Source organism: Staurois parvus, unplaced genomic scaffold (genome assembly GCF_062004578.1).
Source record: "Staurois parvus isolate SC_StPar_1 unplaced genomic scaffold, SC_StPar_1.0 ptg000137l, whole genome shotgun sequence".
NCBI lineage: Eukaryota > Metazoa > Chordata > Amphibia > Anura > Ranidae > Staurois > Staurois parvus.
In genome coordinates this window covers 4,059,126-4,074,808 of record NW_028317933.1, presented here as the reverse complement: position 1 = coordinate 4,074,808, position 15,683 = coordinate 4,059,126, and the positions used below count along the sequence as shown (strand labels likewise).

Genomic DNA, 15,683 nt, shown 5'->3' with positions numbered 1-15,683 from the left:
ACAGACACAGAATTGTTACTCGCACAGACACAGAATTGTTACTCGCACAGACACATAATTGTTACTCAGGGCCACAGAATTCATACTCAGGGACAGACAGAATTGTTACTGAGTGCCAGAGAATTGTTACTCAGGGACACCTAATCGTTGAATTAAATAGTATGTCAGACAACATGCAGAGGAGTGGCAGAGGAGGCAATGTTTTAGGAGCGAGCAGACGTGGCAGCAGAGGAAGGGGTCGAGGCAGCAGTATTCGCAGCCAGAGGCCAGTGCTCCCGGTGTCATCCAGCGGTCGTGTCTCCACCGACAACCCTGCCGTCATTGATTGGTTGGCTCGGTCGTCTTCCTCTTCCCAGGTCACCTCTGACACCTACAGCCAACGGTCGGTGGGTACGTCAGACACAACCGTTAGTTGGCATGGCCCGGGACCAAGCCCACTGAAATCACGTGTCCTCTACCTGCCCCTGTCCTTTGCTGTTCCCTCACCAAGCGAAGTATCGCATGCTGTGGGCTCAGCCCCACTGTACAGTGAGGAAGAGCTAACAGAGGGCGGTCAGGAACGGGGGGAGACATCGGCCTTTTCAGCAGCCAAGCGAACAAGTACTGGCGAGGAGAGTGGCTCGGTAGCCGGTCTAGAGACAGGTCTGTCTCCTGACCCAGACGCAGCCGAGGGGGCTAGTAGTGAGGCGGAGACCCTACTTGATGATGAGGAGGTTGATCGCACTTGGCAGCCTCGTCGTCATCAGGCAATTTCTTCCGCATCATCAGGAGAAGAGGGTGGCAGCTTGGCAGCGAGCAAAACAGTCGGTGGGTTGCCCAGGAGACAGCAGCAGGGTCGCATCAGTGTCAGTGGAGCCAAACGTCCACGGAGTAGAGCACCAGCTCCACTGCAGCCTACCACCACGGCCAGTAGTGGTGCCGGTGCGCACGGAGGAAGTAGCAGTCAGCCAGTGAAGAGTAGCGGGGGCAAAGTTTCCTACTCGGTGGTGTGGCAATTTTTCCTCAAGCCGCCCGAGGAAGTAAACGTAGCCGTATGTCGACTATGTGGCCAGAAATGCAAGCGTGGCCAGGGGGCCCATGTTGGGACTACAGCGTTGCGTCAGCATATGCAGCGTCACCATTCGGTGGCCTGGGAAAACCGTGATAAACATACGGCGGTTCTGCCTGCCCCAGCCCCCGCTCCATCACCCGCTCCGTTACTTGCTCCGTCACCCGACGTCGTCAATCGCCCTCTATCAGCCAGTCAAGGCTCCAACACCTCTGCTGAGGGGAGTTGTCGCTCATTGGCATCTTCCGCTCGTTCAGATGCTCCTTCTCCTGCTACTCCTCTTCTCGGATTCCGTCAACAGTCTTTCTTGGAATCCGTATCCAAGAGACAACAGTTTGCGAGCACGCACCCGACGGTGCAAAAGCTGAACGTCCTCCTGTCCAAGTTGCTGGTGCTGCAGTCCCTCCCTTTCCAACTGGTGGACTCAGCACCTTTCCGAGAAATGATGGCTTGTGCCGCGCCGCGGTGGAGAGTGCCAAGCCGTCATTTCTTTGCCCAAAAGGCAGTGCCAGCCCTGCATTCACATGTAGAAGAGATGGTGGGCCAGTCTTTGAGCATGTCGGTCTCTGCCAAAGTGCACGGCAGCGCCGACGTGTGGAGCTGTAACTACGGTCAGGGACAGTACATGTCATTTACGGCCCACTGGGTGAACGTGGTGCCGGCACAGCCGCACCAGCAACTTGGACAGGTCACGACGCTTTTGCCTCCACGTTTGCACGTCCTTGGTCCAGCAAGCATGTCCGCCTCTACCACCTCTTTTTCCGCCGTGTCCTCAGCCGCCACCCCCGTGCCAAGTCCCATTACCCGACCGGCATATCACATGTGCAGGGCGCAACGGTGTCACGCTGTGCTGCACCTGGTATGCCTTGGCGAACGTAGTCACACAGGGGAGGAACTGCTGAGTGTAATGAACAGAGAAATCGACAGATGGCTGTCTCCGCGCAAACTAAAAATCGGAACCATGTTGACTGACAACGGAAAGAACATGGTGTCTGCTCTGCGTCAAGGAAGGTTGTGCCATGCGCCATGCATGGCTCACGTGTTCAATCTGGTTGTCAAGCGGTTCCTAAAATCCACCATCCCACTGCAAGACATCCTTAAAATGTCACGTAAACTGTGCATGCATTTCAGCCATTCCTACACCGCAAAGAACACCCTCATTGAGCTGCAGCGGCAGAACGGAATTCCACAGCATCGCCTGATCTGCGACGTTGCAACAAGGTGGAATTCAACCCTACACATGTTAGACCGCCTTTACGAGCAGCGAAAGGCCATCACCGATTTCCTGATGTTACAAGCGGATAAAGGTACTCCCCTGTGTAACTTAGATGTCAGCCATTGGCAGCTCATGCGTGACACCTGCCGCTTGCTCAGGCCCTTTGAGGAGGCCACGCTATTCGTGAGTCGGCAGGACTATGGGATGAACGACGTCATTCCTCTGTTGCACGTCCTGGAACAAATGCTGTTAACAATGGCTGGTCAGGGTGCGGTAGACGTGGCGCACAGATCTCAACGCCACATGACCCCTGTGGGGGCAGGACAGGAAGAAGAGGAGGAGGTAGAGGAGGACATTTGTGCTCAGGAATTATTGAGTGAAATGGGTGGTTTTTCCACTCAGCGGACAGGAGTGGAGGAGCAGGAGCATCTGGTAGAGGAGGAGGAGGAGGAGACAGAGGACCCAGACGCACCGTGGCAGTATGCTGTGGAGATGGAGGCAGGGAGTCCCTCGCATTCCTTGGCACAAATGGCCCATAGCATGCTCGGTTGCTTGCGTAGCGACAGCCGAATAATAACCATCAGACAGAGGGATGACTTTTGGCTGTCCACCTTGTTGGACCCTCGCTACCGGTCCAAAATGGTGGCCTTTTTCACACCTGCTGAGAGGGAGGCCAAAATTACGTACTATAAAAACCACCTATGTAGTCAGTTGGTCTCTGCCTTTGTGCGCCAACGTCCATTCTCAGACACTGTGGGCCCTGTGCGCTCGCGTTCCGCTGGCATGGCAGCAGGGGAGGGGTGGGGTGGTAGGAGCAGTGGCAGCTCCACCAGCAGTGGCTGCCTCAGTCTGCAGTCGATGATGAGTAGCTTTCTTCACCAGCGCAGTGAGGAAACTACTAACCAGCCGCAGCAGCAGCAGCAGCATCAGGTGGACCTGGAGCAGGAGCTCAAACAACAGGCTTGGGCCTACTTGGACAGCACCCTGCCAACCGAGGTAGACAATCCCCTTGACTACTGGGCAACGAAACTTGACCTTTGGCCCCAACTAGCTGAATTTGCCCTTGAAAGGCTGTCATGCCCGGCCAGTAGCGTGGCATCGGAGCGCGTGTTTAGTGCGGCAGGAGGTATTGTAACTCCGCGGAGGACACGACTGTCCACCCAAAGTGTGGAGAGACTCACGTTTGTGAAAATGAATCAGGCGTGGATTAGTCTGGATTTCAAACCACCAGTTCCTGACACAACTGACTAAATCCGCCATGAATCATGCCTCAAACATGTGCCACTTTCAGGTCTCCTCACACTGCTGGTGTGTTTAATTTTTTGACATAGGGTGCTGGCAGATTACGGGCCTCCTATAGCTGCTGCCAGGCCCCTAATCTGCCATGGGCCCCTATATACCGCCTCCTCATGCTGCTGCCAAGTCCAGAGTCTGTCATGGGTCCCTGTATGGCCTCCCATTGCTGCTGTCTCCATCGCCACACTCTGCTGCCATGTGCCACTTTCAGGTCTCTTCACACTGCTGGTGTGTTAAATTTTTTGACATAGGGTGCAGGCAGATTACGGGCCTCACATAGCTGCTGCCAGGCCCCTAATCTGCCATGGGCCCCTATATACCGCCTCCTCATGCTGCTGCCAAGTCTAGAGTCTCTCATGGGTCCCTGTACGGCCTCCCATTGCTGCTGTCTCCATCGCCACACTCTGCTGCCATGTGCCACTTTCAGGTCTCTTCACACTGCTGGTGTGTTTAATTTTTTGACATAGGGTGCAGGCAGATTACGGGCCTCACATAGCTGCTGCCAGGCCCCTAATCTGCCATGGGCCCCTATATACCGCCTCCTCATGCTGCTGCCAAGTCTAGAGTCTCTCATGGGTCCCTGTACGGCCTCCCATTGCTGCTGTCTCCATCGCCACACTCTGCTGCCATGTGCCACTTTCAGGTCTCTTCACACTGCTGGTGTGTTAAATTTTTTGACATAGGGTGCAGGCAGATTACGGGCCTCACATAGCTGCTGCCAGGCCCCTAATCTGCCATGGGCCCCTATATACCGCCTCCTCATGCTGCTGCCAAGTCCAGAGTCTGTCATGGGTCCCTGTATGGCCTCCCATTGCTGCTGTCTCCATCGCCACACTCTGCTGCCATGTGCCACTTTCAGGTCTCTTCACACTGCTGGTGTGTTAAATTTTTTGACATAGGGTGCAGGCAGATTACGGGCCTCACATAGCTGCTGCCAGGCCCCTAATCTGCCATGGGCCCCTATATACCGCCTCCTCATGCTGCTGCCAAGTCTAGAGTCTGTCATGGGTCCCTGTACGGCCTCCCATTGCTGCTGTCTCCATCGCCACACTCTGCTGCCATGTGCCACTTTCAGGTCTCTTCACACTGCTGGTGTGTTAAATTTTTTGACATAGGGTGCAGGCAGATTACGGGCCTCACATAGCTGCTGCCAGGCCCCTAATCTGCCATGGGCCCCTATATACCGCCTCCTCATGCTGCTGCCAAGTCCAGAGTCTGTCATGGGTCCCTGTATGGCCTCCCATTGCTGCTGTCTCCATCGCCACACTCTGCTGCCATGTGCCACTTTCAGGTCTCTTCACACTGCTGGTGTGTTAAATTTTTTGACATAGGGTGCAGGCAGATTACGGGCCTCACATAGCTGCTGCCAGGCCCCTAATCTGCCATGGGCCCCTATATACCGCCTCCTCATGCTGCTGCCAAGTCTAGAGTCTCTCATGGGTCCCTGTACGGCCTCCCATTGCTGCTGTCTCCATCGCCACACTCTGCTGCCATGTGCCACTTTCAGGTCTCTTCACACTGCTGGTGTGTTAAATTTTTTGACATAGGGTGCAGGCAGATTACGGGCCTCACATAGCTGCTGCCAGGCCCCTAATCTGCCATGGGCCCCTATATACCGCCTCCTCATGCTGCTGCCAAGTCTAGAGTCTCTCATGGGTCCCTGTACGGCCTCCCATTGCTGCTGTCTCCATCGCCACACTCTGCTGCCATGTGCCACTTTCAGGTCTCTTCACACTGCTGGTGTGTTTAATTTTTTGACATAGGGTGCAGGCAGATTACGGGCCTCACATAGCTGCTGCCAGGCCCCTAATCTGCCATGGGCCCCTATATACCGCCTCCTCATGCTGCTGCCAAGTCTAGAGTCTCTCATGGGTCCCTGTACGGCCTCCCATTGCTGCTGTCTCCATCGCCACACTCTGCTGCCATGTGCCACTTTCAGGTCTCTTCACACTGCTGGTGTGTTAAATTTTTTGACATAGGGTGCAGGCAGATTACGGGCCTCACATAGCTGCTGCCAGGCCCCTAATCTGCCATGGGCCCCTATATACCGCCTCCTCATGCTGCTGCCAAGTCCAGAGTCTGTCATGGGTCCCTGTATGGCCTCCCATTGCTGCTGTCTCCATCGCCACACTCTGCTGCCATGTGCCACTTTCAGGTCTCTTCACACTGCTGGTGTGTTAAATTTTTTGACATAGGGTGCAGGCAGATTACGGGCCTCACATAGCTGCTGCCAGGCCCCTAATCTGCCATGGGCCCCTATATACCGCCTCCTCATGCTGCTGCCAAGTCCAGAGTCTCTCATGGGTCCCTGTACGGCCTCCCATTGCTGCTGTCTCCATCGCCACACTCTGCTGCCATGTGCCACTTTCAGGTCTCTTCACACTGCTGGTGTGTTAAATTTTTTGACATAGGGTGCTGGCAGATTACGGGCCTCCCATTGCTGCTGCCAGACATGTAATCTGCCATGGGCCCCCGTACCGACTCCTCATGCTGTGACGTTGCAACAAGGTGTAATTCAACCCTACATATGTTAGACCGCCTTTACGAACAGCTAAAGGCCATCACAGATTTCCTGATGTTAAAAGCGGATAAAGGTACTCCCTGTGTAACTTAGATGTCAGCCATTGTCAGCTCATGTGTGACACCTGCGCTTGCTCAGGCCCTTTGAGGAGGCCACGCTATTCGTGAGTCGGCAGGACTATGGGATGAATGAGGTCAAATCGGCCATGGGCCCCCGTACCGCCTGTTCACGCTGATGCTGGTCCCACAGTGTGACCTGGGTCCCTGTACGGCCTCCCATTGCTTCCACTCTGCCATGTGCCACTTTGAAATCTCCTCACACTCCTGCGGTTGTCCATTTTGTCATAGGTTGCTGGCAGATTACAGGCCTTCCATAGGTGCCACCAAGCCCCATATCGGCCATGGGCCCCCGTACCGCCTGGTCACGCTGCTGCTGGGCCCATAGTGTGACCTGGGTCCCTGTACCGCCTCCCATTGCTCCCACTCTGCCATGTGCCACTTTCAGGTCTCCTCACGCTCCTGCTGGTTTCCATTTTGTCATAGGTTGCTGTATGGCCTCCCATTGCTGCTGCCTCCACCGCCACACTGTGGCTCCAAACACTGGTTTTGGCCCCGTGACTGGCCAAAGGAGTGAAGTGTGCAGTGATTCTAAGATCGACGGCACTCATCTGCATGTCATACTGACAGACAGTATTATTTCTCTTCCCCAGCAGACTCCAAGGGCATTTAAATTAAAGGTACAGTGTTCTGCACTAATATTAAGTCTCTCTGAAGCCTAGAAACACCCTTTTTTAAGTTAAATTCACAGCGAATTTATTCGACTCGAATCGAATATTGTCCACGAATTCGCCGAATCAGTCGAATCGAATTTTTCATTTCTTCGCTCATCTCTAGATATGTATATTGAATAGATCTGAATAGCAGGATATTAAATTTTACACACACTTCTGAGTTAGAAGGAACACACACCAACCATCTCTGTTCTTGGATATTTTTCATCTTAAGGAGCAGTCAATAAGTGAAGAGACAGTGCTGGGGTTTCTTATTAGAAAGCCCAGCACTACCTGCTTATTGTGCGCAGTGGCATGTGGAGCTTCAGATCGAAATCTCTACTGAGGATTGGGGGTGTATGTGGCAAGGGGTTTCTCGTTGTTCTCACAATATGCCGGCATTGGAGAATTCCTATAAAGTGATTTTGAGATGGTATTTTACATCTCGATTAGCTAAATTTATATTGGATTAATTCTCAGTGTTTTCGAGGCTGCTCTTTAGAGGGTACGATGCTCCATATTTGGTGGACCTGTCCAGTAGCCCACCGCCTGTAGACTAGAGTTTATAATCTTATCTATTCCGTTACATCCATTAACTTTAAAAAAAACCCTATTGAGGCCTTACTTTTTAAGCCACTTCGTGGCCTACCTCATGGACCACGCTCATTGGTTAATTTTTTTTTCATGGCTACTAAGCAGACTATCGCCAGTTCTTGGAAATCCCCTACTCTCCAATTTGAGGAGGTCAGGTCCAGAATCCAAGGTTTATTTATCAATGGAAAGCTGACAGAGATATTAGAGGACTAACATGATAAGTTTCTTTCTGTTTGGCAACCGTGGGTGGATTACCAACCTGTTTCTCGTTTCACTGCAAAACTTACTAATCTATGATGTGTTTCCCCTCCATTCCCCTTGTGTGGGGGTCGTGTCTCCAAGCTCTCCTCCCTAGCCGAATGTCTCTTCTTTGCTGGTCTGTCTCTTTTTCTCTCTGCTTTTTTTTCCGTTTCTTTTTCTGTTTTTTTTTGTTTTTTGTATGGTTTGTTTATACTAGACCAAGTGCCTTTCAGTTCTTATTGTTATTTTCAGGTCTATGACTTTCCGGGACTACTGTCCCTCATGAGAATGTGGCTCTTTATGTGTTTTCTTTTTTGTCATCATTTTGTATGTAATCTTTGTATTTTTTGTAGGTGGTTGCAGGTTTTATGGCCCTTTGCCTTCCATAGTGTTATCTAAACCCCAGAGAGGGTCTCATATGTGTATCCCTGTGTTTGTTGTGTGATGTTTCCCTGCCTTTTATTGTTAGTTGTTGCTTTGTAACATTCGATTTGTTATGGTTTGTATGTTTTTTAATATGCTTAATAAAATCTTTGGTAAGAGAAAGCCCAGGACTGCCTCTGCAAAACTGTTATCATGGAAGCACCCTGTGGTAAATGCTTATTCGTCCAGTAAAGATTTTATGCAAATGATGAAAAAGGTGATGTAAAATATCAGTAAAAATTTTCTGTTGCACAGGTAACTATGGTAAAACGACTGAAATAATCACTTCTAAACCTTCGAAAAAGAAGGAGACTGTACCAGAGGAACGTCAGGGTCTACTGGACACTGGGTCAGAGGATGAACTCAGTGTAGATCTTGAAGAGGAAGTGACCTTAAAAATGGACCAACATGGCAAATCAGTGACACCTGGAAGGAGACCTCAGCGCACAGAACCAGACGAGTAATATATCACAAAGATTGCAATAATGGTTAAGCCTGTGGTTAATAGCAGTTGCAATGTTGCAGCTAAGGAGAGCAGAATAAAATGCCTTCTTTGGGCTCATACATGGGCACTGCAGCAAACATTTTCATCTACACAAAGTGATACCGACTTCCTAGTTGGAATTCGTGTGTACACAGATTGATCCTTACATCATAATTATTGATACAAGCATTTTTGAGCTTTACTGAACCACAAATAATGTTGTGACATGGCACCCATATGACACAACATTAACCATATCAACCAAAACTTTAAGTTATTAAAGTTCTGAAAACTCTCCAAATCTCTGAGTGTGTTTCCTTGCTATGCTGTTCAAATCTCCATCTGATTCAGCACTCCACTTGGAGGTTGGAAGTGGAGTGCTGAATCAGAGAGAGATTTAAAAACATCCCATTGGAGAGTTTTGGATTGTTTTTAGCTCTTTATAGCTTTAGAGCTAAGTTCATCTTTTTCTAGAAAATAGTCTATGCAGCCAAGGTGCCCCAGTAGATATTCAAAATCTGTGCAGTTTTGTAAAATGATCATCGATTTGGTGCTTGTCTGTAATTCACCTGATTTATTTATTCAATATAGTTAACATAGTTTAAAAGTTTTATTTCAAACTAATTACTTAGCTAGGATGTCAGTAAAGTGTGTCTATAAATATATATATATATATATGAAAGAATATATATTAATATATAATATATATAATAATATATATTAAATAAATAAATTAGGTGAATTAACAGACAATTACCATCCATTTTATCTTTTATCTGTAGACCTGGCTAAAAACTCCTGGTTAGCAACCCCCATGTGCTGACTTGTTGTTAGGATGTGAAAATCATTGGAGTCTCACTCCCAAAAAAAATGATCACTTATTCAATCTGATCAGTTCTCATGAAGCACGCAGGTATTCACAGCAACTGATCATCTTGGCAAAGTGAAAATTAATTAAGAGCTACCTAAATCGATTGGTTGGAATATTTAGCAATTTTCATTCATTTTAATGTGATTTTCATCCAATTAGATCATTTTAGTCACATTAAATAACACACACCACCTGCACTTCAATCCTCACCCAACTTGTTCCCTAAAAGCAGCTGCAAAACATTATCCCCCCCCCCCCCGGAAAAATGATGATATATAGATCAATAAACCAGCGCTATCAAAATTAACTGATTAAATATCAGTGCAATTCTAAATCTCCACCAAATAAACCAATATGTGTTAAATACATAATACATCCCTGTGGTGAAAATCCAGTAAAAATTAAATTTTGTCTCAAAGCGTTTAATCCCGAGAATTTCCTCAGGAAGCAATGTAAACTGTCTCCTGAGGAAGTCCTTGTACGAAACGCATTGAGGGTGGACAAGATGTCAGATACTGTGCGGAACCTTGAAGTTCCTCAGCTTTTTGCTATATGAGATCTTGTTCTAGTTTATTTATGTGAGTACAGCCCTGGGCAAAAGGTTCGAGAATGACACAAATATTAATTTTCACAAAGTCTGCTGCTTCAGTGTTTTTAGATCTTTTTGTCAGATGTTTCTATGGTATACTGAAATATAATTCCACGCATTTAATAAGTGTCAAAGGCTTTTATTAACAATTACATAAAGTTAATGCAAAAAGTCAATATTTGCAGTGTTGACCCTTCTTTTTCAAGACCTCTGCAATTTTCCCTGGCATGCTGTCAATCAGCTCCAGGCCACATCCTAACTGATGGCAGCCCATTCTTGCATAATCAATGCTTGGAGTTCGTCAGAATTTCACAAGTTCTCAATAGGATTAAGGTCTGGGGAATTTCCTGTCCATGGACCCAAAATTACGATGTTTTGTTCCCCAAGCCACTTAGTCATCCCTTAGTTATCCCTTTTGCCAAGGTGCTCCATCATGCTGGAAGAGGCATTGCTTTTCACCAAACTGTTCTTGGATGGTTGTGAGAAGTTGCTCTCGGAGCACCTGAATGGTCCATAGATGAATGGTCCCAGGATGATTTACTGTTGGCATGACACAGGACTGATGATAGCGCTCACCTTTTCATCTCCAGACAAGGTTTTCTCTGGATGCCCCAAACAATCGGAAAGGGGATTCATCAGAGAAAATTACTTTACCCCAGTCCTCAGCAGTCCAATCCCTTTACCTTTTGCAGAATATCAGTGTGTCCCCGATTTTTTTCCTGGAGAGAAGTGGCTTCTTTGCTGCCCTTCTTGACTCCAGCCCATCCTCCAAAAGTCTTCGCCTCACTGTGCGTGCAGATGCACTCACACCCGCCTGCTGCCATTCCTGAGCAACCTCTGCACTGGTGCTGAATCAACTTTAGTAGACAGTCCTGACACTTGCTGGACTTTCTTGGGCACCCTGAAGTCTTCTTCACAACAATTGAACCTCTGTCCTTGAAGTTCTTGATGATAAGGGGCGGACTGACCATTCGAGCACTCGGGCACTGCCGAGGGCCCAGGGCCAGTAGGGGGCCCCATGAGATGCCCCTGGTACCTTTCATTGGCTTTTTCATAGGCTTTTTTGGGTGTGAGTGAGGACACAGGGGCCCCATGATCCCCTATTGCCCTGGGGCCCCATGAGTTGTCAGTCCGCCCCTGTTGATGATCCAATAATTGGTTGATTTAGGTGCAATCTTAGTAGCAGCAATATCCTTGCCTGTGAATCCCTTTTTGTGCAAATCAATGATAACTGCAAGTTTCCTTGCAGGTAAATTAATATTTGTGTCATTCTCAAAACTTTTGACCAGAGCTGTACAATTTTATTATTTAAATAAAAGTGTTTTACATGCTACACTATGGGGTTTTTGTCTATGGGGCTGAGTGGAGGGCTGGATAATAAAGGACCTTAACTCGAGGGAAAGCTGAAAGCAGAGGGGTGCAGCTGGTGCCTAACTTTAATCTCAGGAAATTTATAACCATTTTAGAACTAAGGGGTCCTATAAATTTGGTGAATGCTTTGGATTTACAAGTGTTTGTGCATGGAGGTCAAGGATTAAGGAAAGAAGGAGAACCAGCATGCTGTGGATACACTGACTAAAAGACTTTGATGAGCTGCCATGCATAGTGCTGTTGTATGGGATTTATGTCACATGTTCTTCACTGAAGTATTTAAGCATTGTATTATTTGAAATTGTGAACAATTTATCATATTACTGTGTGTTTTCTATTTTCAATGTTTATTTTATTTTGTACTGTTTTTTAACTGCAGGGATGCATACTGTAATGTACATAATACATACTGTATGTTTTTTTAGTTTTTTTTTTTTTAGCAGATTTAGGAGATTTAGCATTACACTGATATTTGATTAGCTGATTTTGATAGCACTGGTTTATTGATCTACGTTAGTTGTATTGATTGTATGATCACAGTCTGGCCACCTTATGATGAATAGTTATTCTGCAGTCGATATACTGATTTGTAAATGCTTGTATAGCCAAAGATGAAATTGTAAGTCTCTTACTCTCTTACCTATTTTTTGCTTATATAGTTCATTCAGTTGCATACATCTGGGTAACGACAGGCCATGTGTCTATGTGTGGAGCTACTGGGAGGATCACAGCTGGAGACTGTACAATTCCAACTGGATAGTCAAGATAGCAGAGCGGCTGGTAAGAGTCAGAACCTGGTATAGAACTCACTTCTCCATGGTACTCACTAATTTGAAGGGCAAGCTTAAGTTATAAATAAAATAGCACAAAAAGAGCTAACAAAGGAAGCACCACTGCTAAAGCCCAAAACTTTTATCCCCGTTTCTCATAGACTTGGCAGACAACAACATCTTTCACGTTTTAGTTTCTGGTGATGACAGAGATAGCCAAAATGAGAGGGTTTTGGTGTCATCAGAACAAGATAACACAGGAAGCACTATAAGCCCAATACATGTTCTAACCCTTCCCCATCTCTACAAAATAAATGTACTTTTTTTACTGTCTCTGTCCCCATCTGAGGGTTATCCCATCAATTCCCTTCGTTGTGGCTCTTGGGATAGGTGTGGGTAGGTCTCTCCATCGGGAACAAAGAGTGAAAGAAAAACAGAGGTTTCAAATACTCCAATCTCTGTAAAAGACAGAGAAAAGTTTGTCATTAGGTTTTAAGGGCTGGTTCCAGGGGCGGACTGACCATTTGGAAACTCAGGCACTGCCCGAGGGCCCGGGGTCAGTAGGGGGCCAAATGAGATGCCCCTGGTACCTTTTTCATAGGCTTTTTTGAGTTTGGGCAAGGACACAGGGGCCCCATGATCCCCTATTGCCCGGGGGCCCCATGAGTTGTCAGTCTGCCCCTGGCTGGTTCACACTTCAATACACGTTTTCTCGTGCTGTCCTCTTGGGACGGCCCATTTATTTTTATGGACTACCAAAAGCACTACTTTTTCAAATCACGCTGTATCAAACTGCATGGTACTGTGGTGGCTGGATAGGAGCTGCATTTGTGAGGTGCGTTTGGGGTGCCATTTACAATTAATGGCACCTATGCGTGTGTGGGTGGGTGCAGTGGGATGCGGTGGCAGTAAAGACACAGAGTCCGGTTGTAGATAAACTGGAACTCTTTAACACAAATTGCCACCTACAAAAAACCCCATCGGGAGAGCGCCGCTAACGGTAACACTCACAGTTCAGTTCTTGGCTGAGGGTCAGCAGGTAAAGATGCACTAACAGAATACGTCTTGAGAAGGCGGCGTGCAGCCTGGTCGGTCCGGTCCCAAAAGGGAGGCTACAGTACAGGTTTGCGAGTCCTTAGCCTGTCCCTACTTTTCAGGAACCTTTCCCTGCCGCTATCACTTTCCCTGACAGGCGGGTGCTCTTTCCCTAACCTAACCACTTTGCAAAATGTTCACCAAAACCTGGGAGCAGGGACTTATAAAGACTCTTACAAGAAAAACAGAGGAAGGCGCCTTGAAGTGCAGTATTGACAATTTATTTAGTAAACAATGGATAAATTGCACTTACAAGATAAATAGTTAAAAAGACTCATTGTGTGGTAATTAGATCCAGGTGGGACATCCAGCCATCCAGCAGCAAACTCTGTCTATAGGATCAGGAAGTAGAGTCCAGGATGTGCCTGTGGATCAAAATGAAGCTAGGAGAGCAGAGTCGGATGTAGGAGGTGAAGGGGGCGGTAATGCATTTCGGAGCATGCTCAATAGGCTCCTTCTTCAGAGGTCTTGTAAGTGCAATTTATCCATTGTTTACTAAATAAATTGTCAATACTGCACTTAGAGGCGCCTTCCTCTCTTTTTCTTCTTACTGCATTAGAGCCTTGCTTCCACTCTAAGAAGAGCTGCCTCAGTGTTACTGCTCCCATCCATCCATCCCTGATATCCATCTGGCACCTTTATCCTACAGCTACAGAGGTTGGGCTCCAACAAGCGTGCACTATATAATATACATTTTCTACCTATAAAGACTCTGCTGATGCAAACATGGGCACCAGAGATCACCTGGATGCAGCGTAGCCAGCATGCTGCCTCCAGGAACCAGGAAAGAAACCGAGTTTCTCCTGAATTCGTCTCCAGGCTATGATACCGCCCTACAGCAGAGAAATCAGACTGCACCTGCCTACACGCGTCTTGTAAGAGCAGCACATTCATGTGCGGAACATGCAACCTCCCTCTCAGGATTCAGTGTTGTTGGAGCTGTGTGATGGATAGCATCAGCTTAAAAAATTATAAAGGCTTCTCATTGCAACACTTACTAAATAAGATAATTTGTTTGTAAAATTTGTCTTCAAACAATCCTTCATTGCTGCTTTTGCTTCCTTACCAGATGCTCAAAATGTTAATGACGTGAGGTTATCAAGTAACTGTACATATTCCTTCTGCAGGAACGCGGACTCAATGAGGTGGAGAAACTCACAAGACGACCTAAATCCAACCCAGAAAACCGTCTGAAGCAAGTCCTAGAAGAATTTGTGGCCGGTGGCAGGTTAATGATTTTGCCAAAACTTTTAAATACACAGTTTAATTACTACAGTAACTACAGTACGTCATGTGGTTATGCAAAATTTTAAAATCAAAGTGTGCTATAGGCAGTATGTCATTGGTGGAATATGCAGGGTCCTCCAGGTAGTTAGAAGATGTTGTGTTGTTCAATGTATGATGTAGATTAAAGGTTAATGATTCTCTGGTATTCTACTAAGACAAACTGAGACTAAATTAAATTATTCCATTCTCTGAATATTATTGATAATGTTGATTTGCTCTCTTGCAGGCAGTACTCACAAAGTGCTGGAAAGAGGACCATGGCTCGTCCTAACAACTTGGATCGGTGCAGGATGAAATCTCTTACTCATAATATGGTAAGTCTGTGATGGACATATTGTCACCATCAACATCCTTAACCAAAGACAGTGGAATGAAAGCACAACTGAAGATGAATACAATGAGCACAGACATGGGTCTTTAGGGAAAGGTTACATTAGTATTACATATACAGTATTTGTACATGCAGGAAAAGGAAGAGAAAAAGTAGAAGAGGGCGTCTCTGAGGTCTCACTAGTCCACCACCAAGTGTTTCATCCACAGGTCCCCAGTTTTATAAAATTTAGTTTGGGTATTATTATATAAATAAAAAAAATAAACCCTGGTGAATAATATCAATAATATATCAATATAAATAATAAAAATGTGAGAAGAAAACCAACCACAAATAATAGCGCAACCCTACACCAATAAATAAGTAAATATTTAAATAAATATGAATTGATAAATAATAAATCAATAAATTAATAAATCAATGAATAAATCCACCACCACATATGTGCACATAAAAAATAAATAAGTCCATTATATATATATATATATATATATATATCTCAATATATCAATATATTCCAAAGACTACATCATCGCGCCTCTAGAATGTAGTACCATGAAATATAGCGTGTATATATATATATATATATATATATATATATATATATAAATAATAAATAATATAGGAGCTGCTATTATGCAACAATACTTCAGATAATAACTAATATGTGAAAATAAAATATAACCACAAATAATAGTGCTCACAAAAATAAATAATAGCGTACTAATAAAGTATTAATCCACCACCAAAAAAAGTGTGAAAAAATAAAATAAAAATA

The 15,683-nt window shown here is 46.3% G+C and overlaps 1 protein-coding gene across 1 annotated transcript in view; it reads left to right on the top strand.

Moving 5' to 3' along the window:
* Positions 1 to 15,683, top strand: part of LOC149465757 (fer-1-like protein 4) — a 213,680-nt gene that overhangs the window by 97,556 nt on the left and 100,441 nt on the right. The window contains exons 17-20 of the mRNA XM_089673264.1: positions 8,363 to 8,567; positions 12,082 to 12,202; positions 14,415 to 14,515; positions 14,801 to 14,888. Coding sequence (XP_089529390.1) covers positions 8,363 to 8,567; positions 12,082 to 12,202; positions 14,415 to 14,515; positions 14,801 to 14,888 — 515 coding nt within the window. The remainder of the gene's footprint in view (positions 1 to 8,362; positions 8,568 to 12,081; positions 12,203 to 14,414; positions 14,516 to 14,800; positions 14,889 to 15,683) is intronic.